Here is a 23,599-nt window from a genome sequence, read left to right as displayed (position 1 = left end):
AAAGAAAATGCATAAGCCACATTGCACAGTGTGGTAGTAAAAAATTTGGTAGCCGTTCACTGTGTGCATGCAGCATGCGCACTCCCGCACAAGACTTGGCTTATGTGCATGCAAAACCAGCAGAATCTCATGTGAAGGTGCCCACGTGAGTGAGATTTCAGCGATTTTCACCAGGTTTTTTGCTTCTGGGCATGCGCGGAAGCAAACATATTGGTGAAAATTTCCAAAATCTCGATTGTGTGGATGTCCTCATGCTTGCTGAGCATGCATTGAAGCCAAATCGTGCTGATGGATGTGCGTATGCCTGATGGACATGGCCAAGCCTGTGCCAACCACGGATGGTGCACTGATAGTGCCGAAGACGGCAGTTCTTCGCTGGATCACACCAGTAGTGGCAGGAGCAGCAACCCCCATCTGCCCATAATCCCTTGCGGAGTGGAGTCTGAGTGGCTGAATGGAGTTGAGTGTTTCCTGGCCAGATGCTCTACCTGTTGCCAATGCAGAGTTTTGTTCAGCAGATACGTTCTCACTGTGCCCAGAGACAGAGAAATATCTGCCTCTACCTAGGATCGAACTCCCAGCCTCCTCCTTGTGAGGTGAGAGCTCCGCCTCTAGGCCACTGCATCCCTCGAAGGATTGCTTAAAATACCCGCGATTAAATGCTTCCTTTTCCTCGGTGGCTCAGCCTATAGGAGAGTCGCTTTGAAATTACTCTTCACGGCGTACAAATGGCCGACCCGCAGTAAACACAGCTGGGGGGAAAGAGCATGCAAATGGGGCAAACATCCTTAACTGTGTAATATTTACGTTGCCAACAACAGCCCTAAATAACATCTCGGCAACTTTGTAAACTCTTCGGAACAAAAAGACGGAAGCGATGGATCTTGCGCTACAGTAATGCTGTCTGTTCACTGAAGATCTGGTCGATTCTCACCAGCTTCTCTTGGAAGAGCAAATGTCAGTGTCGGGAGTTGTCAACTGGCTGTGTCTCCTTATCATCGTAGTTGTGACTCTTGTGGGGATGACCGGAAACGGGTTCATCTTTATTTCGGACTGCTGTGATAAGATCCGAAGCAAAACACAGACTGGTTCAGACCTCCTGTTGATGTCCCTCAGCCTAACCCGGTTTATTTTCCTTGGAATCACGCTCGGCTTCCATTGTATTAGCTTCCTGGATATTAATCAACCCAAATACGCCGGGAACGTCGCCATTTTCTCCTGGACCTTTTTCAATGCCACCACCTTGTGGATTACCACCTGCCTTGGAGTCTTCTACTGTGTGAAAATTGTCAACTTCACCCAGCCCTTCCTCGTGAAGATGAAGATGAGGATTTCCAACGTGGTTCCCCATTTGCTTGTCGGGGTGATGCTGGTTTCTTTGATCTCGGCGCTTCCTTTCCTCTGGATTGAGGATCACAGCCGATCCTATAACAACTCAGAGGGTAGGCAGCAGATGAGGGACCAGATGACCCTCTTCGGTATGCTGTATACTCTAGGGACTTTTCCGTCGTTTCTCATATTTTTAATTTCCTCTGTTTTTTTAATTTACTCCCTTCTGCACCACGCGAAGAGGATGCGGAACAATTCGGTCAGTTTTAGAGACCAAAGGATGGACGTTCATTTGAAGACCATTAAAATCCTGACCTCCTTTCTCATCCTGTACGCCGCAACCTTTGTAGCGGAAATCTCAATGACCTTTTCCCCCAGTCCCTGGGCATCAGTGATGTCCACAATGGTGATTAGTTCATATAATTCAGGACACACCGTTGCTTTGATTGTCATGAATTCCAAACTAAGGGAACGATTGAGCAAGATGTTCCGGTGCTTGAGAAAACAGGCATGAGATATTGAGCTCACTAGTAAAGGGCTACTGGTTACATGGTTCGGTGCACAGTCCTGGTAGGAAACCTATTTATTTATTATTTATTTGTTAATTGAATTTGTATGCCGCCCCTCTCCATGGACTTGGGGTGGCTCACAAATTCCAGGATGTGTTCTGATTTCAGGCTGATTCGTATAATACTTGGAATAAAGGAATTCTCAATGCATCTCATTGTAAAACATATTCTCTTTATTTTCTCCTCCACATTTCAACTCTGCACGGAGTTTTCTTTCCTCACCTTTTTAATATCAGAAATTAAGTAGAGAAGCTTGGAAGTGACATGAAAGACATTCCACAAGTCATTCTAAAATTTAAGGCTAATTAGGGCGGGCCAGGAGTCATAAAGAAACAAATGAGCCAGCAATATGCAACAGCAGCCAAAAAAGCCAACACTATCCTAAGCTGCATTAATAGGGGAATACACTCAAAGACCAGGGAAGTATTAATACCATTCTACTACGCCCTAGTCAGACCACACCTGGAGTACTGCATCCAGTTCTGGTCCCCACACTTCAAAAGAGGCATTGAAACTCTGAAGAAGGTACAGAAAAGGGCAACCAAAATGATTAGGGGACTTGAAACCAAGACTTATGAAGAGAGATTACAGGAAATGGGCCTAGATAGCCTAGAGAAAAGGAGGGCCAGAGGCGACATGATAGCAGTCTACAGGTACTTGAGGGGTTGCCACAGAGAGTAGGGGGTCACTCTATTCTCCAGGGCACCAGAGGGCTGGACGAGGAACAATGGTTGGAAGCTGACCAAAGAGAGATTCAACCTGGAAATAAAGAACTTCCTGACGGTCAGAGCGATCAACCAGTGGAACAGCCTGCCTGTGGAGGTTGTGAACTGCCCAACTCTGGACACTTTCAAGAGGAGATTGGACTGCCATTTGGCTGGAGTGCTTTAGGATTCCTGCTCGGGCAGGGGGTTGGACTTGATGACCTGCATGGTCCCTTTCAACTGTAATAATAAATAAATAAATAATAAATCACACATCATGCTTATGCTTCGGAGTAACTTCGGAACACAGCCATTCTTTTTTGCAAGATTGAACAAATTCAGTGTCTCTTCCGTTTCACAACCGTATGTGACATAATTCATTAATTTATTACTCTCTACTATCTCGACCCTCTTTCTTCCCTGTGTTTCTGTAATCTTCGAAAAAGAGCATCCCTCCATCTATGGTCGCCCCCATTTGAGTCACTTGAACTTATCTCTAGGTCATTAACTCCACGATCTACACTAACATTGCTCACTGTTACTAGTTAGCTATCTTTGGGGCAAAGATATACAGTGATCCCCCGATTATCGCGAGGGTTCCGTTCCAAGACCCCTCGCAATAATCGATTTTTCGGGATGTAGTGGTGCTGAAGTAAAAACACCATCTGCGCATGCGCGCCCCTTTTTCCATGGCCGCGCATGCGCAGATGGTGTTTTTACTTCCGCACCTGGAAAGACCCAGCAACTGAGGAGCCGCCTGCCTGTCCGCTTGTCCGCCGCTTGTCCGCTTGTCCGCCGCTTGTCCGCTGCTTGTCCGCTTGTCCGCCGCTTTTCAGCTTGTCCGCCGCTTTTCCGCTTGTCCGGCCGCCGCTTTTCTTGTCTGTCCGCCGCTTTTCCTCCGCTTTTCCGGCCGCTGCTTGTCCGCCGCTTTTCTGCTTGTCCGGCCGCCGCTTTTCTTGTCCGCCCGCCGCTTGTCCGCTGCTTGTCCGGCCGCCAATTGTCCGCCGCTCTGGGAGTTGAAGACCCAGGGAAGGTTCCTTCGGCCGCCCAGCAGCTGATCTGCTCGGCAGCGCAGTAGCAGCGAGGAGCCGAAGATGGGGTTTCCCCCGTTGCCCACACAAAGGGAAAACCCCATCTTCGGCTCCTCGCTGCTACTGCGCTGCCGAGCAGATCAGCTGCTGGGCAGCCGAAGGAACCTTCCCTGGGTGCCGCCCGCCGCTCGAGAGCAAGAGGGGGAGAGATAGAGAAAGAGAGAGAAGGAAAGAAAGAGATGAGAGAGGGAGGAAGAGAGTGTGAGAGAGGAAGAAGCAAGATAGAGAAAGAGAGAGAGAAAGAAAGATGAGAAAGGAAGGGAGTGACGTCATCTGGTGAAAAAATCGCGATATAGCATTTCACAAAGATCGAGATCTCGAAACTTGGGGGATCACTGTATATACCATATATATATATATCGGTTTTTCTTTCTTTTTTCCTGTCAGATCACCCTGGTATATTGAAGGAGCATCACAGTTCCTTTTAAATAATTCAGCAAACACACACACACACACACACACACACACACACACACACACACACACACACACACACATATATATATATATATATATATATATATATATATATATATATATATATATATATATATATATGACGGTCTTGGTATATTCGGGTTTCTTCCCGTGTAGGATTTGGAAATTTCTGGTGACGTTTCAACGAGGTCCCACTCGTCATCTTCAGGCTGGTGTTTCTGTCCTTGTTCTAAGGTGAACACTGCGAGACCTGAGCTGCCTTCCTTCTATAAATACTTGTGGCTGGGTGTGGTTTGATGGCTCAGCAATTGCCTGCTGTGTAGAAACATCCTGGTGAGTCAGTGGGGTAACAATTGGGGTTGTTGATGTAGCTGAGGTATGCTGATTAGTTAATGGTTGTAGATTAGGCGTGATATCCTGAGTAGTTGGAACTTGCAGGCTACTTGATTGTTTTATAATGTGTGTTCTGAGTCTGGTTTCTATGGCTGGGATACGTTTGAGGGCTGGTTTCCAGATGTCTGGTAAGTGGGAGGTATCATCCCGCTTGTTCATATTTTGGGGATGTTTTTCTATCTCGATGGCTTCCATGATTATTCTTTTGCTGTAGTGTTCTGTTTTGGAAATTAATTTGGTACTGTCAAAATCAATTAATTTCCAAAACAGAACACTACAGCAAAAGAATAATCATGGAAGCCATCGAGATAGAAAAATATCCCCAAAATATGAAGAAGCGGGATGATACCTCCCGCTTACCAGACATCTGGAAACCAGCCCTCAAACGTATCCCAGCCATAGAAACCAGACTCAGAACACACATTGTAAAACAATCAAGTAGCCTGCAAGTTCCAACTACTCAGGATATCACGCCTAATCTACAACCATTAACTAATCAGCATACCTCAGCTACATCAACAACCCCAATTGTTACCCCACTGACTCACCAGGACGTTTCTACACAGCAGGCAATTGCTGAGACATCAAACCACACCCAGCCACCAGTATTTATAGATGGAAGGCAGCTCAGGTCTCGCTGTGTTCGCCCTAGAACAAGGACAGAAGCACCAGCCTGAAGATGACGAGTGGGACCTTGTCGAAACATCTCCAGAAATTTCTAAATCCAACAAGGGAAGAAACCCGAATATACCAAGACCGTCATATATATAAAAATGAGAGTTCTAGTTGTATTTATAAATAAGAGGCAACAGCCATTGAGATCTATGGGACATTTAAAATATATTAAAAACTATTAAAATTAACTAAGCTTTTATATATGTGTGTATGTGTGTCACATGTTTTTGCTGAATTTGAAAATCAAGGGAGACTAGGATAGATCTATTTTGGCCTATATGTGTATATGAATTATAAGCCACACTGAGCCTTAGATTGAGACGGGCAGCTACAGAAATTGAATATATAACTAAATTACAGTTGAAATGAAATTCCAAAACCCCTGTCTGTCGTGTTCCATCAGATTCCGCAAACACAGAAGACAAACACAACATGGTTTACGAGGTCTTGACAGATGTAATCATACATCAGCATCAACTATGTGTCATCTCCTGTGCCCACCAGCCTTTCATGGCTAAGACGGGATGAGACCTGTGCCTTCCGCTCCCCTCGCAGTTGTGTCTCAGGTCTTTTCAAATTTTTATTAATGACTTGGATGCCGAGATGGGAGGGACGGTTATCAAATCTTCAAATTTGATCGCCAGACCCTTGGAGGACAGAAATACAATTGAAAACGATGTTGATAGATTAGAGCAATGGGCTAAAAGCAGCAGAATGAAATTTAACAGAGGGAAATGTAAAAGCTATAAACGGAGGCTGTATAAATCAAACATATAAATATAGGACGGGGAAAAACATTTGGCTCTTTAATAGCAGGTGTGAAAAATGCCCTGGGACGGTGGCTGATCACGGGTTGAATTTGAATCGGCAGAGGGGTGTGATTTGCAGAAAGAAAGAAAGAAGAAAGGGAGGAAGAAAAAGAAGGGAAGGGAGGGAAGGGGGAAGGGAGGGAGGGAGGAAGGAAGGAAAAAGGGGAAGAGGAAGAAATGAAGGAAGGAAAGAAAGGAGAGGGAAGCAGGAAAGGGGAAGAGGAAGAATCAAATGAAAAGGAAGGAAAGAAAAGGAAAGAAGGAGAAGGGGAAGGAAGGAAGGAAAAGAAAGGAAGGAAAGGAAGGAAGGAAGGGAAGGAGAGGGGGGTAGGAAGGGGAAGGGAAGAAAAGGAAGGAAGAAAAGGAAGGGAAGGGGGAAAGGAGGGAGGGAGGGAGGGAGGAAGGAAGGAAGGAAAAAGGGGAAGAGAAAGAAAGCAAGAAAGAAAGAAAGGAGAGAAAGGGAGGTAGGCAGGAAAGGAGAAGAGGAAGAATCGAAGGAAAAGGAAGGAAGGAAAAGTAAAGAAGGGGAAGGAAGGAAGGAAGGAAAAGAAAGGACGGAAAGCAAGGGAAGGGACGGAAGGGGGAAGGGATGGAGGGAGGGAGGAAGAAAGGAAAGAAAAAGGGGAAGAGGAAGAAAGAAAGGTAAAGAAAGGAAGGGAAGGAAGAAAAGGAAGGAAGGAAGGAAAGGGAGGGAGGGAGGAAAGGGGAAGAGGAAGAATCAAAGGAAAAGGAAGGAAAGAAAAGGAAGGAAGGGAAGGAGAGGCAGGTAGGGAGGGGAAAAGAAGGAAAGGAATGGAAAGGAGGTTAGGAGAAGGAGAGAGAGGGGAAGGGAAGGAAGGAAAGATTTATGATGGCTGCAGTGTCTTGGGGTTATGGGATCACTTTTTGCAACCTCCTGACAAGCAAAATCAATGGGGATTCGCTTAGTGGAGTTACCTTGTAGGGGAGAGATTACTAACTTAACGACTGAAGTGATTGACTTAACTGTCTCATGAAATGTCTCATGAAACTCACTGAGCAACTGCTTAGCGATGGACATCAACTGTGGCCATCAGTTGAGGACTACCTGTACTAGATCTCTCAGCGCCTGAAATGGTATAGAGCAGTGATGCCAAAACCTTTTTGGTCCGTGTGCGAAAAAGGGGTTTGTTTGTGCTAACACGTGCGCACGTACTCACACCTGATTCTGATTCTAAATAAGAGGGAACAACACAAAACACGATGGACGAATTCACTCAAACCGAGCAGAGGCCCACATAGAAACATAGAAGATTGACGGCAGGAAAAAACCTCATGGTCCATCTAGTCTGCCCTTATATTATTTCCTGTATTTTATCTTAGGATGGATCTATGTTTATCCCAGGCATGTTTAAATTCAGCTACTGTACATTTACCAACCACGTCTGCTGGAAGTTTGTTCCAAGCATCTACTACTCTTTCAGCCAAATAATATTTTCTCACGTTGCTTCTGACCTTTCCCCCAACTCACCTCAGTTTGTGCCCCCTCGTTCTTGTGTTCACTTTCCTATTAAAAACACTTCCCTTCTGAACCTTATTTAACCCTTTAACATATTTAAATGTTTCTGTCATGTCCCCCCTTTTCCTTCTGTCTTCCAGACTATACAGGTTGAGTTCATTAAGTCTTTCCTGATATGTTTTATGCTTAAGACCTTCCACCATTCTTGTAGCCCATCTTTGGACGCGTTCAATTTTATCAATATCTTTTTGTAGGTGAGGTCTCCAGAACCGAACACAGTATTCCAAATGTGGTCTCACCAGCGCTCTATATAGCGGGATCACAATCTCCCTCTTCCTGCTTGTTATGCCTCTAGCTATGCAGCCAAGCATTCTACTTGCTTTCCCTACCGCCTGACCGCACTGTTCACCCATTTTGAGACTGTCAGAAATCACATGCCGTGGCTCAATCTGTCTTCCCCGCCTTTTATAAAATCAATTTACTGGCCTTCATACATCCCTAACTACCAAAGCATGAACCGTCCATTGAACCAAACCAGAGAAAGCAATTTTGTTGGGTGTCTGTTTGAAAGCCTACAAGATATGTGTTGTCTCCAAGGAACAGAGAATCGGAAATCTGACACTCAGGAGGAGAATGTGAAAGAGGAAGTGTGAACGTGACAAGGGCAGGTGTGTTCGTAGGCATGAAAACCGCAACACAATGATGATGTCTGATATTTGCATTCTTGTAAAGCAACTACCGGAATAACACACACAAAAGTATCGAGTTCCACAAACTTTCTGGTTGAGAGGAAAGGCAAAGTCAGAGAACGAGGCCTACCTTCCATCAAGAGATGGTAATGAAGAATATTTGTATCTGGTCAAATGGATGATAGAGAGAGAGAGAGAGGTAGATAAATAGGGATAGAGAGAGATATAGATAGATGGAGAGAGAGAGGGAGGGAGAGAGAGAGAGGTAGATAAATAGGGATAGAGATAGAGATAGATAGATGGAGATAGAAAGAGAGAGAGATAGAGGAAGGGAGGGAGGGGGAGAGAGAGAGAGAGAGGTAGATAAATAGGGATAGAGATAGAGATAGATAGATGGAGAGAGAAAGAGAGAGAGAGAGAGGAAGGGAGGGAGAGAGAGAGAGAGAGAGAGGTAGATAAAGAGGGATAGAGATAGAGATAGATAGATGGAGAGAGAAAGAGAGAGAAAGTGAAAGAGAGAGAGAGAGGGAGGGAGAGAGAGATAGGCATCCCATTTGCAAAACAGCCAATTGTCCACGAGATCTCTGAAGGAAGTCAACGGAAGATCGTTTGAGGGATCACCAAGAAGATTTGTTCACTGGAGGAGATAGAAGAAAGGGTGGGTGGGTTTCAACCTCACAATGTCCCTGCTTCTTCAAACCATCTTCCAGGTTGCGATCACAGCCCACAGCTCTGTGGGTATGGTTGCAAGCGCTTTTATCGTGTTCGCCGGCTACTCAACATGGTTGAAAGGGCGAAAAGTTCCTACTTGTGAAGTCATCTTGATGTGCCTCAGTTTCTCTCGGATTCTCCTCCAAGGAACCATCCTGCACCACACATTTTCTTCAACGTTATACCTGTGGAATGTCTTCAGGATACAGTCAGTTCTCTTGGTGTTGACCAGCACAGCTTGTCTGTGGTTCGCTGCCTGCCTCAGTGTCTTCTACTGTGCCAAAATTGCCACGTTCACTCACCGGTATTTTGTCCTGGCAAAGCTGAGAATCACAGAGATGGTTCCGATGTTTCTGGTGGGGTCAGCGATGGTCTCTTTGATCTCGTGCCTCCCTTTCATCTGGACAGAGGACAACATCCTGCTCTGCAACTCCACCGGGGATCCTCTGAAGAATCTCACTGTGGAGAACCGCGGGGGAAGCATCCCTTACCAAAAAGCCTTCTTCATATATCTGGTTTGGGCCATCCTTCCACTTCTGCTATTCGTGGCCTCATCCACCTTGTTAATTGCGTCTCTGCGGAGACACAGCAAGCAGATGAGGCAGAGCGCCATGGGTTTGAAGGATCCGAGGACCGAGGCGCACGTCGCGGCCATCAAATCCCTAATTTCGTTCCTAATACTCTACATCTGTAGTTTTGTCGCTGAGGTCCTGCTTGGGATTCCTTCCTGTGGCTCTAGAAGCGAATGGAAAAGTAACATCTGTTTGCTGGTGGTGGCCGTGTGCCCTTCCGTACACTCCATTCTGTTAATTTTCTTCAATTTCAGACTGAAGACAGCACTCAGTAGCATCGTGCATTACCTAGCGTGCCGTCAGAAAAAGGACTATCCATAGTTCTCAACTTACAGCCATTTATTTAGTGACTGAAGCTGCAACAACATCGAAATAAGGGACTGGTTTTTAACACTTAGGAGAGCTGCGGCCACTCCATGGTCGTGTGATCGAAATCTGGATGCTTTGGCTTGGAAACCATTTATGGACTTTGTGCTTGAGATGGGGGAAAAAAATGAAACTTCGAATTTGGGGATTATGCATTAGATAGATTTGCTGTGATAGAAATGGCTAGTTTATCTCTGGGACCGCCTTCTGCCGCATGAATCCCAGTGACCGGTTAGGTCCCACAGAGTTGGCCTTCTCCAGGTCCCATCAAGTAAACAATGTTGTTTGGTGGGACCCAGGGGAAGAGCCTTCTCTGTGGCAGCCACGGCCCTCTGGAACCAACTCCCCCCAGAGATCAGAATTGCCCCCACCCTCCTCGCCTTTCGTAAGCTCCTTAAAACTCACCTCTACCATCAGGCAGGGGGGAACTGAGATACTCTTTCCCCCTAGGCATTTACAATTTTATGCATGGTATGTCTGTATGTATGTTTGGTTTTTATAATAATGGGCTTTTAACTGTTTTATTATTGGATTGCTACATATTGTTTTTATCATTGTTGTTAGCCGCCCCAAGTCCATGGAGAGGGGTGGCATACAAATCCAATAAATAAATAAATAAATAAATAAATAAATTGGGGAAAAATTAAAAAAAAGTTGAGTTTTGATGTTATTATCACTGGAAGCTTTCAAGAAGAGAAGGGACAAGAAGTAGTATTCAGCCATTTTGCACCGGTTTGGGCAAAGTGGTAGTAGTGATCTGCGCCCTCTTCCCCCTGTTCCCCTGCCTCAGCTTTATGACATCCTATTTACTGTATTTTTCGGAGTATAAGATACACCGGAGTATAAGACGTACCTTAGGTTTTGGGGAGGAAAATAGGGAAAAGAATCTGCTTACCAGATATTCATCTGGTTAGCATCCTTAGTCTGGTCAGCTTCAGCACATTATTTTATCCCCTTGTTAGGGGTTTAAAAAAACTTTATTCAGCGAGAGTAACAATGAAAGAGCTTGCAAGCTAGTAAGAGCTGGGAACATTGTTAGCACCTGGTTAGGGCTGGAAAGAAACATTTGAAGCAAGTACAGCAATGAAAAAAAAACTATAAAGACTTACAGCTTGGAAAATATTATTTGCAGAGAGTAACAATGAAAGAGCTTGCAAGGTAAAAGCTGGGAAGGTTGTTAGCACCTGGTTAGGGCTGCAAGGAAACATTTGGAGCAAGTTAGAGCAATGAAAAAACCCTGCAAAGACTTGGGGCTGGAAAAACATTCTTCCCAGAGAGTAACAATGAAAGAGCCTGCAAGGTAAGAGCTGGGAAGATTGTTAGCACCTGGTTAGGGCTGGGGAAAAAGCTTCGAAAAAAGCTACATTCAGAGTATAAGACACACCTGAATTTAGGGAGGAAAAAGGTGCATCTTATACTCCAAAAATACAGTATAGAATTCTTTATTGGCCAAGTGTGATTGGACACACAAGGAATTTGTCTTGGTGCATATGCTGTCATATATTTATATGTTTATATTTATAAAATATGGTGGGCACATTTTGAAGCTGTTTGCAGTCATCTTTGTGGACCATATACTATTTTTTGTATTTTATCTTAGGATGGATATATGTTTATCCCAGGCATGTTTAAATTCAGTTACTGTGGATTTATCTACCACGTCTGCTGGATGTTTGTTCCAAGGATCTACTACTCTTTCAGTAAAATAATATTTTCTCACGTTGCTTTTGATCTTTCCCGCAAATAACCTCAGATTTTGCCCCCTTGTTCTTGTGTTCACTTTCCTATTGAAAAAACACTTCCCTCCTGGACCTTATTTAACCCTTTAACATATTTAAATGTTTCAATCATGTCCCCCCTTTCCCTTCTGTCCTCCAGACTATACAGATTGAGTTCATGAAGTCTTTCCTGATACGTTTTATGCTTAAGACCTTCCACCATTCTTGTAGCCCGTCTTTGGACCCGTTCAATTTTGTCAATATCTTTTTGTAGGTGAGGTCTCCAGAACTGAACACAGTATTCCAAATGTGGTCTCACCAGCACTCTATATAGCGGGATCATAATCTCCCTCTTCCTGCTTGTTATACCTCTAGCTATGCAGCCAAGCATCCTACTTGCTTTTCCTACCGCCTGACTGCACTGTTCACCCATTTTTAGACTGTCTGAAATCACTACCTCTAAATCCTTCTCTTCTGACATTTTTGCTAACACAGAACTGCCAATAAAATAATAATAATAAAAAAATAAAAGATACATATTTATTTATTATTAATATTATTTTATTCAACTTCTATGCCACCCAATCCCAAAGGACATATCTCTTCCCTCTATTTCAATTAGACTCAGAGAACTTCTACGAAATGCAGTTTTGTAAATGACTGAATTAAAAACATTTGAAGTGACTCTCTTAATGATTGAATAAAATTAAAGCTGCTCTTAGGATATAAATAGCCATATCATTGTACATATGCAGAACTGTGAGGAAACAGAGTCCAATCAAAGGTTTTGTAATTTAAATCAGCTCACGATGGATTATTTTGCTTGTTGTTGTTGTTGTTGTTTTAAAAGTCATGTTTGGTTTTAGTTTTGATGGGGAGAAACAATGAAATGAGATCAGAAACGATGCTTTCAGAGAGAATACATCCGGGCTGGGTTTTCTGGTTTGAAATGTACAAAGGGTCCAGAAGAGGCCAAAACTTACAGTCGTGATTTTATCTTTCTTCAGTGGAGAACCACAAAAGCTTTAGAAATAATATTTGTGCCAAGCTGTTTTCCTTCTGCAGGGGGAACCAGAGTTTCATCAGGGACCGAAACTCATCAGCAAAACTCTAAATGAGATGGCACCAGTTATAAGAATTTTCTGTACGGTACATCTTTGCTTCCATTTTGGTATTTATCCAAATATTTATAAACCAGTTTGGGTAGATCTAATATATATACTCCTTGGCAGATTGTTTTATTTTTCCGTCCTGGTTTTTAGATGAGAGTTTTCTCACCTTTAACTAGTGAAGGGCTGCAAAAATTTTTACTACCACACCAGGGGTGGGCTGCTGCCCGGATGGGGGGGGGGGAACGCAGTGGGGTAGCGAAAATGGAGCTCCACCCCAGAGCATCTGTTCTGCCGGGCTCTCTGGCATGAGCCTCCCGAAAATTCACGGGTACAAATTTCAGACACACACACGTTTGAAAATTCAAAACAATGTTCTTTATGACAAAATCCAAAAGAAACAAAGCACCCTTTTTGTATTGCAAAGAGCACTCGTCCCAAAACAACCTTGTAGGCTGTACAATCCCCTTAATCAGTCCTTAAGTACTCAGCTAGCAGCTGTGAAGAAATGTCACAGCCCTCCTTCTTCCAACGAAGTGAGATACACATCCTTTGCTCTGCTTTGGTTTCAAAGGCGTGAAAAATCAACAAACAAAGTCTGGAAAACAGCAAGGCACAGTCCTGAAGAACTGTGATCAGATAATCTTCCACAACAGCCAAACCAACATGCTGCTATTTGTATCAGCAGCTCTAATTACTGGAGCCACACCCAAATACAAGTGGCCTCTCTTATCTCCTGTAATATGTCCTCAATTGGTCTCTTCTACACATAACACTGCGCCTGCGTGGGTCCAAGACTTCCGCATCCAAATCGACCGAAGATAATGGAGATTGGCTTCCTGGGTTGTGTGCCAAGCCCCCCTCTTCCAAGTCACTCCCACCTTCTTCTTTGTTCGAGGAAACTGCACTACCTGACTCTGTCGGCAATAAAACAGGCCTATGACATGTTGATGTTTCCCCTGCATCCACCTCCACATTCCTTGGGGCAGGAGCTGGGCCAGAGCCAACCACAACAGTACCCAATTTGCACTGAAAGATGTTAAAAGAAAATGGAGGGCATCCTGCATAAGCCACACCCACAGTGTTTTAGTAAAAGTTTTGGTAGCCTTTCACTGTGTCACACTGTGGGTGTGACTTATTTTGTGGGTGTGGCTTGCTGACCATGTGATCAGGTGGGAGAGACTTGACAGTCATGTGACTTGGGAGTGGCTTAAAGGTCATGTGACTGGCTTAAAGGTGGCCAACTTGATGTCACTCACGTCAAGGGTTTGGGTTAGGGCTAGGGTGCCTGGTCTCCCCTCCCCTCAAAGAGATACAATTTTTCCCTATCTCTTTAGTATTACTGAACATCCAAAATATACTCTTTAATTCTATGCAAATATTTATTTATTTATTATTTATTTATTAATCAGATTTGTATGCCGCCCCTCATACAATAATAATACAATAATAATACAATGTAAACAAATCCAATATTTAAGTTTAAGTTAATTTAAAACCCCAATTTAAAAACCAATCATACATACTAACATACCATGCATAAATTTTATAAGCCTAGTGGGAGGGAAAGTCTCAATTCTCCCATGCCTGACGACAGAGGTGGGTTTTAAGGAGCTTACGAAAGGCAAGGAGGGTGGGGGCAACTCTGATATCTGGGGGGAGTTGGTTCCAAAGGGTCGGGGCCACCACAGAGAAGGCTCTTCCCCTGGGTCCCGCCAAACGACATTGTTTAGTCGACGGGACCCGGAGAAGGCCAACTCTGTGGGACCTAACTGGTCGCTGGGATTCGTGCAGCAGAAGGCGGTCCCTGAGATAATTTGGTCCGGTGCTATGGAAGGCTTTATAGGTCATAACCAACACTTTGAATTGTGACCGGAAACTGATCAGCAACCAATGCAGACTTCCTCTCTGCTCCCCCACCGGAATCTCATATGTGTACATACATATTATACCCAGGCACACAAAAATGTACATTATTTACTATATAAACTATATGTGTATGTACACACACCCATACAGCTCTTCCAAAATTATATACATTCAACCTCATTTGCTGCAATAGGAAAAACATTCCCAGAGCCCAGAAGGGAAAAAAAGAAAAAAAAAATCAATTTTTTCCTACTGGTTTTACGTACTATACCCGTAGGAACCCATCACTGCCTTTAACTGAGAGATATTACAGATTGAATGTTGAATGTAAAGATCCATATTGGGGCTGGAGAGAATGCTAGTGTGATGACCCAGGGCCTGACAGAGATAACACAAACAGCTGGCAGTTCAAAACTGGCCCTTTTAGTGCTCCAAATCTCCCCCAAACAAACAGCTTCTGGTCGTATTTATTTATTTATTTGTTTGTTTCTTTGTTTGTCAAACATGTACAAGATAGGCATAAACACAAGCAAAGTAAGTACAGTGGTACCTCTACTTAAGAACTTAATTCATGTGACCAGGTCCTTAAGTAGAAATGTTTGTAAGTAGAAGCAATTTTCCCCATAGAAATGAATGTAAAAGCAAATAATGCGTGCAAACCCATTGGGAAAGAAATAAAAGCTCGGAATTTGGGTGGGAGGAGGAGGAGGAAGAAGAGGAGAAGGACAGTCGCTGCCGAAGGAAGAAGGTGAGGTGAGGGGAATAAAAAAAAATCAAAAACTTTAAGGCTTAAAAAAAAAAAAGAGGGACTCTGAGGCAGCGAGGAGGAGCACGCGTCTCCCATACACCTAGGACGAGGCTGCTTCTCATACCCTGCACCAGAGAGAGAAACCCAGGCGGGCGAGAAGGGAAGCGCCACCGAAAGGCTTCTCTGGCAGCCCAGAAAAGCCCGAAATGGCCGGGATTCATGGGGGAATGGCAGGAAACCGGCTGGGCCTTCGTGCCGTTCTCAAATTTCCTGGGAAATTTTTCCGGGCTCAGGTTCTTAAGTAGAAAATGGTTCTTAAGTAGAGGCAAAAAAATCTTGAACACCCGGTTCTTATCTAGTAATGTTCTTAAGTAGAGGTACCAGTGTACTGATAAATGAGGACAATAGGGCAGTAAGACAGGGACCGTAGGCACAGTGATGCGCTTATGCACGTCCCTTACAGACCCCTTAGGAATGGGGGGAGGTTGACAGTAGACAGTCTAATTAGTCCAGCCCAGCGCTGTCTGAGCCAAGGTTGCACGACAATAAATCCCAAATTTATCCGGCAAAGGAAGAACAAAGCACAGAGTTCAGGGAGCAAAAGACCCAGATAATGTCCAAAAGCGCCACATAGGAATGCAAGGATTCTTAGCAAGTTCAAACATTGACACACAACACTCCAGGAACTAGAATTTGTTCATTCAAATCATTTAACGGTTTTCGGAGATTCTTAACAGTATTAAAAGTAGGGGTCATGTGGACATGTTGGCTGATGTTTCTAGATAGGGGGTCTCCAATATGGTTGACCTCTATCCTAAATCCAAACCCTCAGTTTCATAACAAGACACACTGTGATGACCTGGGGTGTGGCATGAAGGCAACAAAGCTAGAGAACTGGTATGAGTCCCTTTATTAGCACCAGGTTTGCCCCCAACGTCCCTTTTACTCTCTGGCCTGGAGAAAAGCTTGTCCAGAAACCTGCAACAGCTTCCGGCTGCAGATACTCCAGTCCAAATGTTGTAAGCAGGATGACTGCAGTTCAGTCACTTCAGTGGGGCAAGATAATGAGTCCCAGAAGTGAAGAATTCATGGCAATAATTTCAGCAAAACAAGATAAGCATGACAATAATTCAAACAGTCAGGAGGACTGCCAGGAATGCAGGCCACAATTCTCAACATTATATGAATTCACCGTTTGTTCTGGACAAATGCTCCTGACAACTAGCTCTCCTTTAAACTCCATCCCCAGGTGTGCCTTATGAAGAGAATCGGGGATCTTTCCTTCCTCGTCAGCCACACAACCCACATTGCTCTCTTCTGTGTTCTTCTCTGGCGCTCTAGGATGAGGAGGGGGTGGGCATTGGTCTTCCTCTGAACCCCCTCTCCCTTGTTCTAACTCTCCCCTGCTCTGCCCAGCCTGGTTTTGCCCTTCCCCAGTTTCCTCCACAACCAACGGAGCCATTCCCCCATTCCCACACACATAGATGCCAGCATTCCTCACAATTAATGTTGGGTGAACTTCAGGAAGTTCGGGTTCGGCAAACTCACCTAAACTTTGCCGTTAAGTTCGGGTGAGTTCGCTGAACCCAAACCCGAACAGCAGCAGCATTTTTTTAAAACTTTTCTTAAAAGTTCAGGTGAAGTTTGGGTAAAGTTCAGGTTTGGGTTCAGCCGAACAGTGCGAAACGCCGCTGCCCAGGAGGAGAGTGGGGAATCCCACGAGAGGATTCTGGGGGCGGGGCTTTGATGTCACGGAGACTCCTTCCTCCCCATTTCAGCTGGCCAGGAAGTAGTCTCCGTGACGTCAAAGCCCCGCCCCCAGAATCCCCTCGTGGCTCAACTACTGTAACGCTCTCTACATGGGGCTACCTTTGAAAAGTGTTCGGAAACTTCAGATCGTGCAGAATGCAGCTGTGAGAGCAATCATGGGCTTTTCCAAATATGCCCATGTTACACCAACACTCCGCAGTCTGCATTGGTTGCCGATCAGTTTCCGGTCACAATTCAAAATGTTGGTTATGACCTATAAAGCCCTTCATGGCACCGGATCAGATTATCTCAGGGACCGCCTTCTCTATGGCGGCCCCGGCCCTCTGGAACCAACTGTCCCCAGAGATTAGAATTGCCCCCACCCTCCTTGCCTTTCGTAAACTACTTAAAACCCACCTCTGCCACCAGGCATGGGGGAATTGAGATACTCTTTCCCCCTAGGCCTTTACAATTTTATGCATGGTATGTCTGTATGTCTGTTTGTTTGTTTTTTATTATAATGGGTTTTAATTGTTTTTAGTATTGGATTATTGTTATACGCTGTCTTATTATTGCTGTTAGCCGCCCCGAGTCTCCGGAGAGGGGCGGCATACAAATCCAATAAATAAATAAATAAAATAAAATAAATTTCCCACCTCCTTTTGCTTGCAGCGCCGCAAGCAAAAGGAGGTGGGAAATCCCACAGTGAGATTCCCCACTCCCCTTCCGGGCGGCAGCATTTCACACTGTTCAGGTTCGGGTTTTGCATGCCGAACACTGCAAAGTTCGGCACGGGCCCAAACTTTGCAGGTTCGGTTCGCCCAACACTACTCACAATTCTTTGGCATAAAGAGAGCAATGAGTAAACGGACTTCCTTTCTTCACTTAGTTTACTCTTCTACTTCCCCTTTACGGTTGACTTAACATTTAATTTTCACAAGTTTTATCATGGCTACTCTGATGCCTACTATTAATTCAGTGGTTGCAATATATTCTCATTATTTATTTGTATTGATCCAGACTTAAACTTGGAAAAAAATAATGAAGGCAACATGGGGATAAGGCCATATTGATTTCTTGACTTTAAAAGAGTCTTTCAGATCTAGTAACTCAACACTTTTCTCCATGTAGATTTTAAAACTTCAGTTACAATCTCAGCCAACTTCAGCCAAACAATCAAAGATTCATTTAGTGACCATTCTGATCTGATTTAATCAGATCAGAATTGACATTAATAATAATTAACAAAGGGTTACAATCAAGATCAAGTGAGGCACTAATACCACTCTATAAAGCTTTAGTAAGATCACACCTAGAGTACTGTCTCTAGGTCTGGTCAATACACTAAAAGAAAGATGTGGAGACTCTAGAAAGAGGGCAGAGAAGAGCAACCATGATGATTAAGAGTCTAGAGGCTAAAACATACAATGAACAGTTGCAGGAACTTGGCATGGCTAGTCTAGAGAAGAGAAGGACCAGGGGAGACATGATAGCAGTCTTCCAATATATGAGGGTCTGCCAAAGAGAGGAAGGGGTCAAACTATTGTCCAAAGCTCCTGAAGGCCAGACAAGGAATAATGGATGGAAACGGATCAAGAAGAGATTCAACCTAGAACTACAGCGCGATTTGAGTATTACCCGCAAGATCATATGCTGCAACGTCCTACCAGTCATTGACTACTTCAGCTTCAACCACAATAACACAAGAGCACGCAACAGATTCAAACTTAATACAAACCGCGCCAAACTTGACTGTAAAAAATATGATTTCAACAGTCGTGTTATCGAAGCGTGGAACTCATTACCGGACTCAATTGTGTCAACCCCTAACCCCCAACACTTCTCCCTTAGACTCTCCACGATTGACCTCTCCAGGATCCTAAGAGGCCAATAAGGGGCGTAAATAAGTGCACTGGTGTGCCTTTCGTCCCCTGTCCGATTATCTTTCCTTTCCTTCACCTATCTTATATATTCTCTTCCTTTCATATATCCTCTCCTCTAAGTTCACTTTCACCCTCTTTTATATTATCACATGTCTATTTTTCTTCCTATGTATTTGTATATTGGACAAATGAATAAAAATAAAATAAAAAAACCCCTGGAAATAAGGAGGAACATTATGACAGTGCGAACAATCAACCAATCAACCAAGTTGCCTTCAGAAGTTGTGAGAACTTTGTCACTTGAAACTTTCAGGAAGAAATGTATTTATTTTATTTTATATTTATCTTATTTATTTATTTATTTTTGTCATACAATGATAATATTGTAGTATGTTTTAACATAACAGAAGTATTTTTTATTTATTTTATTTATTTATTTATTTTGTCCAATACACAATAATACACAATGAAAGTTTATAGAGGATATAGTAGAGAAGAAATATGAGATATAGGAGAGACTATAGGACAGGGGAGGGAAGGCACTTTAGTGCATTTATGCACGCTCCTTACTGACCTCTTAGGAATCTGGAGAGGTCAACCGTGGATAGTCTAAGGGTAAAATGTTCGTGGTTTTGGGGATGATAATACAGATAATGAGTTCCACGCTTTGACAACCTCATGACTAAAGTCATATTTTTTACAGTCAAGTTTGGAGCAGTTAATATCTTCGGGACCGCCTCCTGCCGCATGAATCCCAGCGACTGGTTAGGTCCCACAGAGTCGGCCTTCTTCGGGTCCCGTCGACTAAACAATGTCGTCTGGCGGGACCCAGGGGAAGAGCCTTCTCTGTGGGGGGCCCGACCCTCTGGAACCAGCTCCCCCCTGAGATTAGGATTGCCCCCACCCTCTCTGCCTTTCGTAAACTCCTTAAGACCCACCTCTGCCGTCAGGCATGGGGGAACTAAAACATCTCCCCCTTGCCCATGCTGTTTTGTTGATTGATTGACTGTGTGCCTGTTTTTTATATATATTGGGATTGTTTTATGAAATTACTAATTTTAAATTGTAATTAGATTGGTGGGCATTGGATTTGTTATTGTGTACTGTTTTTTATTATTGTTGTGAGCCGCCCCGAGTTTTCGGAGAGGGGCGGCATATAAATCCAATAAATCTAATCTAATCTAATCTAATAGTAATCTTGAATCTGTTGTGTGCTCTTGTGTTGTTGTGGTTGAAGCTGAAGTAGTCTTCGACAGGCAGGACATTGCAACAAATGATCTTGTGGGCAATACTTAGATCATGTTTAAGGCGTTGTAGTTTTAAGCTTTCAAGACCCAGGAATGTAAGTCTAGTTTCGTAGGATATTCTGTTTCGAGTGCAGGAATGAAGGGCTCTTCTGGTGAAGTATCTTTGGACATTTTCAAGGGTGTTAATGTCTGAGATGCGATATGGTAGAGATAAAGTATAAAGTATAAAGATAAAGTATAAAGTAGAGCTAAAGAGGATAAAAAGACGGTAGGACAGGTATGGTAGGCACGAAGGGCAGGTACGGTAGGGCAGGTACGGTAGGCACTTATGCACGCCCCTTACAGACCTCTTAGAAAAGGGGAGAGGTCTATTGTAGATAATGTAAGGTTGAAGATTTTGGGGTTGGGGGAAGCAACAACAGAGTCAGGTAATGAGTTCCAGGCGGTGACCACTCTATTGCTGAAATCGTATTTTCTGCAGTCTAGTTTGGAGCGATTCACATTCAGTTTGTATCTATTGCATGCTCTTGTGTTGTTGTTGTTAAAGGTGAAGTAGTCGCTAACAGGGAGTACATTATGATGTATGATTTTATGAACAACAGTTAAATGTTATGAACAACAGAAGAGCCGGGGTGGCGCAGCAGGTAGAGTGCTGTACTGCAGGCCACTGTAGCTGACTGTAGATCTGTAGGTCAGCGGTTCAAATCTCATCACTGGCTCAAGGTTGACTCAGTTTTCCATCCTTCCGAGGTGGGTAAAATGAGGACCCGGATTGTGGGGGCAATAGGCTGGCTCTATGCTATTGCTAACATGTTGTAAGCCGCCCTGAGTCTAAGGAGAAGGGTGGCATGAAAATCGAATCGAATTGAATAAAATAAATAAATAAATCAGTTCGGATGCGACGTAGTTGTAAATTTTTTAAACGTAGTAATTGAAGTCTGGAGGAGTATTGGATTGTGAAAGCATGCAGCCCTCCCCCGGTGGGTCGCCCTCTAGGGAGGCACTGCACACCATGATTGTCACATCAGAATGAAATGACAGAAAGTTTTCTTGATGGGAGGACGACCTCAAATGAATAAAGGTCTCTCCTATTTATTGTGTTTTCACAGTTCTGACATGTGGTACAGAATAACCAATTCGCGAACGCCACATACATTAAGCCAGCACCATATAAAGCAAACTTCTCTTGTGGCTTCCCTATAGATAATTAACGGAAGCTACATTCTTTGCCTTTTTCCTAGATTGTATGTTTACTGGTGATTAACAAAGGAATGTGTAAGGCATATATTTCCTTATCATGATTCTGCAGGATGCTTGCTCAGCCTGGACTTTGCTGCCTGCCTTTCCATAGAGGAAGAATAAAGGTGTTATTCAGCACATAATTTAGGCTTAAAACATCACTCTCCAGCAATATTTTATTCCCAAATTTCAGTGCTTAAAAACCTATGATTACAATAGGATTGAACTGCCATTTGTCAGGAATGGTTAGGGTCTCCTGCTTGAGAGAGGGGTTGGACTAGATGACCCACAAAGTCCCTTCCAACTCTGTTGATTTGTCATCTGATGATCACATAACATTGGCCTTAGAAACCAGCCCAGCCGCTACCTAGCTGGACCCCTAAAAATGTCCTTTAATTTGCCACGACTTGCTAGTGAGACTTTTGACAGATTAACCATCATTGCAGAAAAAAAATCCTTACTTGGTGAACTTTCCATTCCATATCCATATTTTGGTTTCCAGCCAATTATTTCCCAATCTTATTACTAGCTTCACTCTGCAAGGACTCAAGGAGATGTTAATAACATTAAGTGGGTTGCAGACAATGATAAAGTTAGATGCCAGGCTGGCCTTCTGCAGAGTTTTGACTGGTCATTAGTTAAGGGACTGCTGGAGGGATTATTTGACAGATTTCCTAAGTGTCATGATTTTCTCATTAGGAGAAGGAGGGCACGATTACTGCAGACTGCGGTGTGTCAAATATATGCAATCAAATCGGGTCAGCGTCAGGGAGGTTTTCCTGTCTCTATCACAAAACCCAGGCAGATACTTTTCTTAGTAAGACATATGTAGGATAGTGGCTGCAGATATGCAATGCTAACTTAATATAGACATGGGATAAAATGGATTTTGGTACTTAATATAGTATCTAGCTTAATATAGTATCTAGTATATTAGCCGCTCCGAGTCCTCGGAGAGGGGCGTCATACAAATCTAAATAATAATAATAATAATAATAATAATAATAATAATAATAATTCAAGTGAAGCAGACAGTAGAAGAAGAGAAGCATGCATTAGCTGACTATGTGAAGGGGAGAAAGAGTCAATGTTGATGGAGGTCAACAATAGGAAGCTTCTCAAGGTGAAGCAAACTAAGGACCAGTACAGAAAAAATGTAACTCAATGTCATATGGACAGTTGGCGGAACAAAGCATTGCATGGACAGTTCTTGGAGAAGATTGAAGGCAAAGTGGATAAAGAAAAGACCTGGTCATGGCTAACAACTGGAACACTCAAAAAGGAGACAGAAGGACTAATACTGGCGGCACAAGAACAGGCCATTAGAACAAATGCTGTCAAAGCCAGAATTGAAAAATCAACAGATGATCCAAAGTGCAGATATTGTAAAGAAACAGATGAAACAATCGATCACATATTCAGCTGCTGCAAAAATATCACACAGACTGACTACAAGCATAGACATGATGCTGTGGCACAGATGATCCACTGGAACTTGTGCCGGAACTACCATTTACCAGTGGCAAAGAACTGGTGGGATCATAAGTCCAAAAAAGTGGTTGAAAATGAGCAAGCAAAACTACTGTGGGACTTCCAACTTCAGACTGACCGAATTCTGAAGCATAACACACCAGACATTGTGATCATGGAGAAAAAGAAAGTATGGATCATCAATATCGCAATCCCAGGAGACAGCAGAATTAAGGAGAAGCAGCTAGAGAAATGAGTGAAATACGAAGATCTAAAAATCGAGCTGCAACGACTCTGGCATAAGCCAGTGAAAGTGGTCCCAGTGGTACGTGGCACGCTGGGCGCAGTGCCAAAGGATCTCAGCGGACATTTGAAAAACCATTGGAATTGACAAAATCTCCATCTGTCAATTGCAAAAGGCCACTTTACTAGGATCGGCAAACATAATTCGCCGCTACATCACGCAATCCTAGGTGCTTGGGAAGTGCCCGACTGGTGATGAAATACGAAATCCAGCATAGTGATCTTGTTTGCTGTGTTGTATTGACACAATAACAGTAACGATAACGATAACGATAACGATAACGATAACGATAACGATAACAATAACAATAACAATAACAATAACAATAGTTGTTGTTTGTTATTGTTGTTGTTGTTGTTGTTGTTATTATTATCATCATCATCATCATCATCATCATCATCATCATCATCATCATCATCTGTAGGGAGTCCAGTGATTGG

The 23,599-nt window shown here is 43.5% G+C and overlaps 1 protein-coding gene across 1 annotated transcript; it reads left to right on the top strand.

Moving 5' to 3' along the window:
* The first annotated feature begins 1,021 nt into the window (after positions 1–1,021).
* On the top strand, positions 1,022–9,778 carry LOC139167090 (taste receptor type 2 member 40-like). The gene is made up of 2 exons (XM_070751519.1): positions 1,022–1,837; positions 8,885–9,778. The coding sequence occupies exons 1-2, from the start codon at positions 1,022–1,024 to the stop codon at positions 9,776–9,778; spliced, it is 1,710 nt and encodes a 569-aa protein (XP_070607620.1).
* The last annotated feature ends 13,821 nt before the right edge of the window (positions 9,779–23,599 follow it).

This window comes from Erythrolamprus reginae, chromosome 4 (assembly GCF_031021105.1).
Source record: "Erythrolamprus reginae isolate rEryReg1 chromosome 4, rEryReg1.hap1, whole genome shotgun sequence".
In the NCBI taxonomy this organism is placed as follows: domain Eukaryota; kingdom Metazoa; phylum Chordata; class Lepidosauria; order Squamata; family Dipsadidae; genus Erythrolamprus; species Erythrolamprus reginae.
Note: the sequence above shows the minus strand (reverse complement) of the source record. Positions and strands in the feature narration are given on the sequence as shown.

Excerpts from the sequence above, each read along its gene's own strand:
- LOC139167090 (XM_070751519.1), top strand. The coding sequence starts at position 1,022 with ATGACCGGAAACGGGTTCATCTTTATTTCGGACTGCTGTGATAAGATC. Across the intron at positions 1,838-8,884 it reads TCCGGTGCTTGAGAAAACAG|GTTGCGATCACAGCCCACAG; the intron begins GCATGAGATATT and ends ACCATCTTCCAG.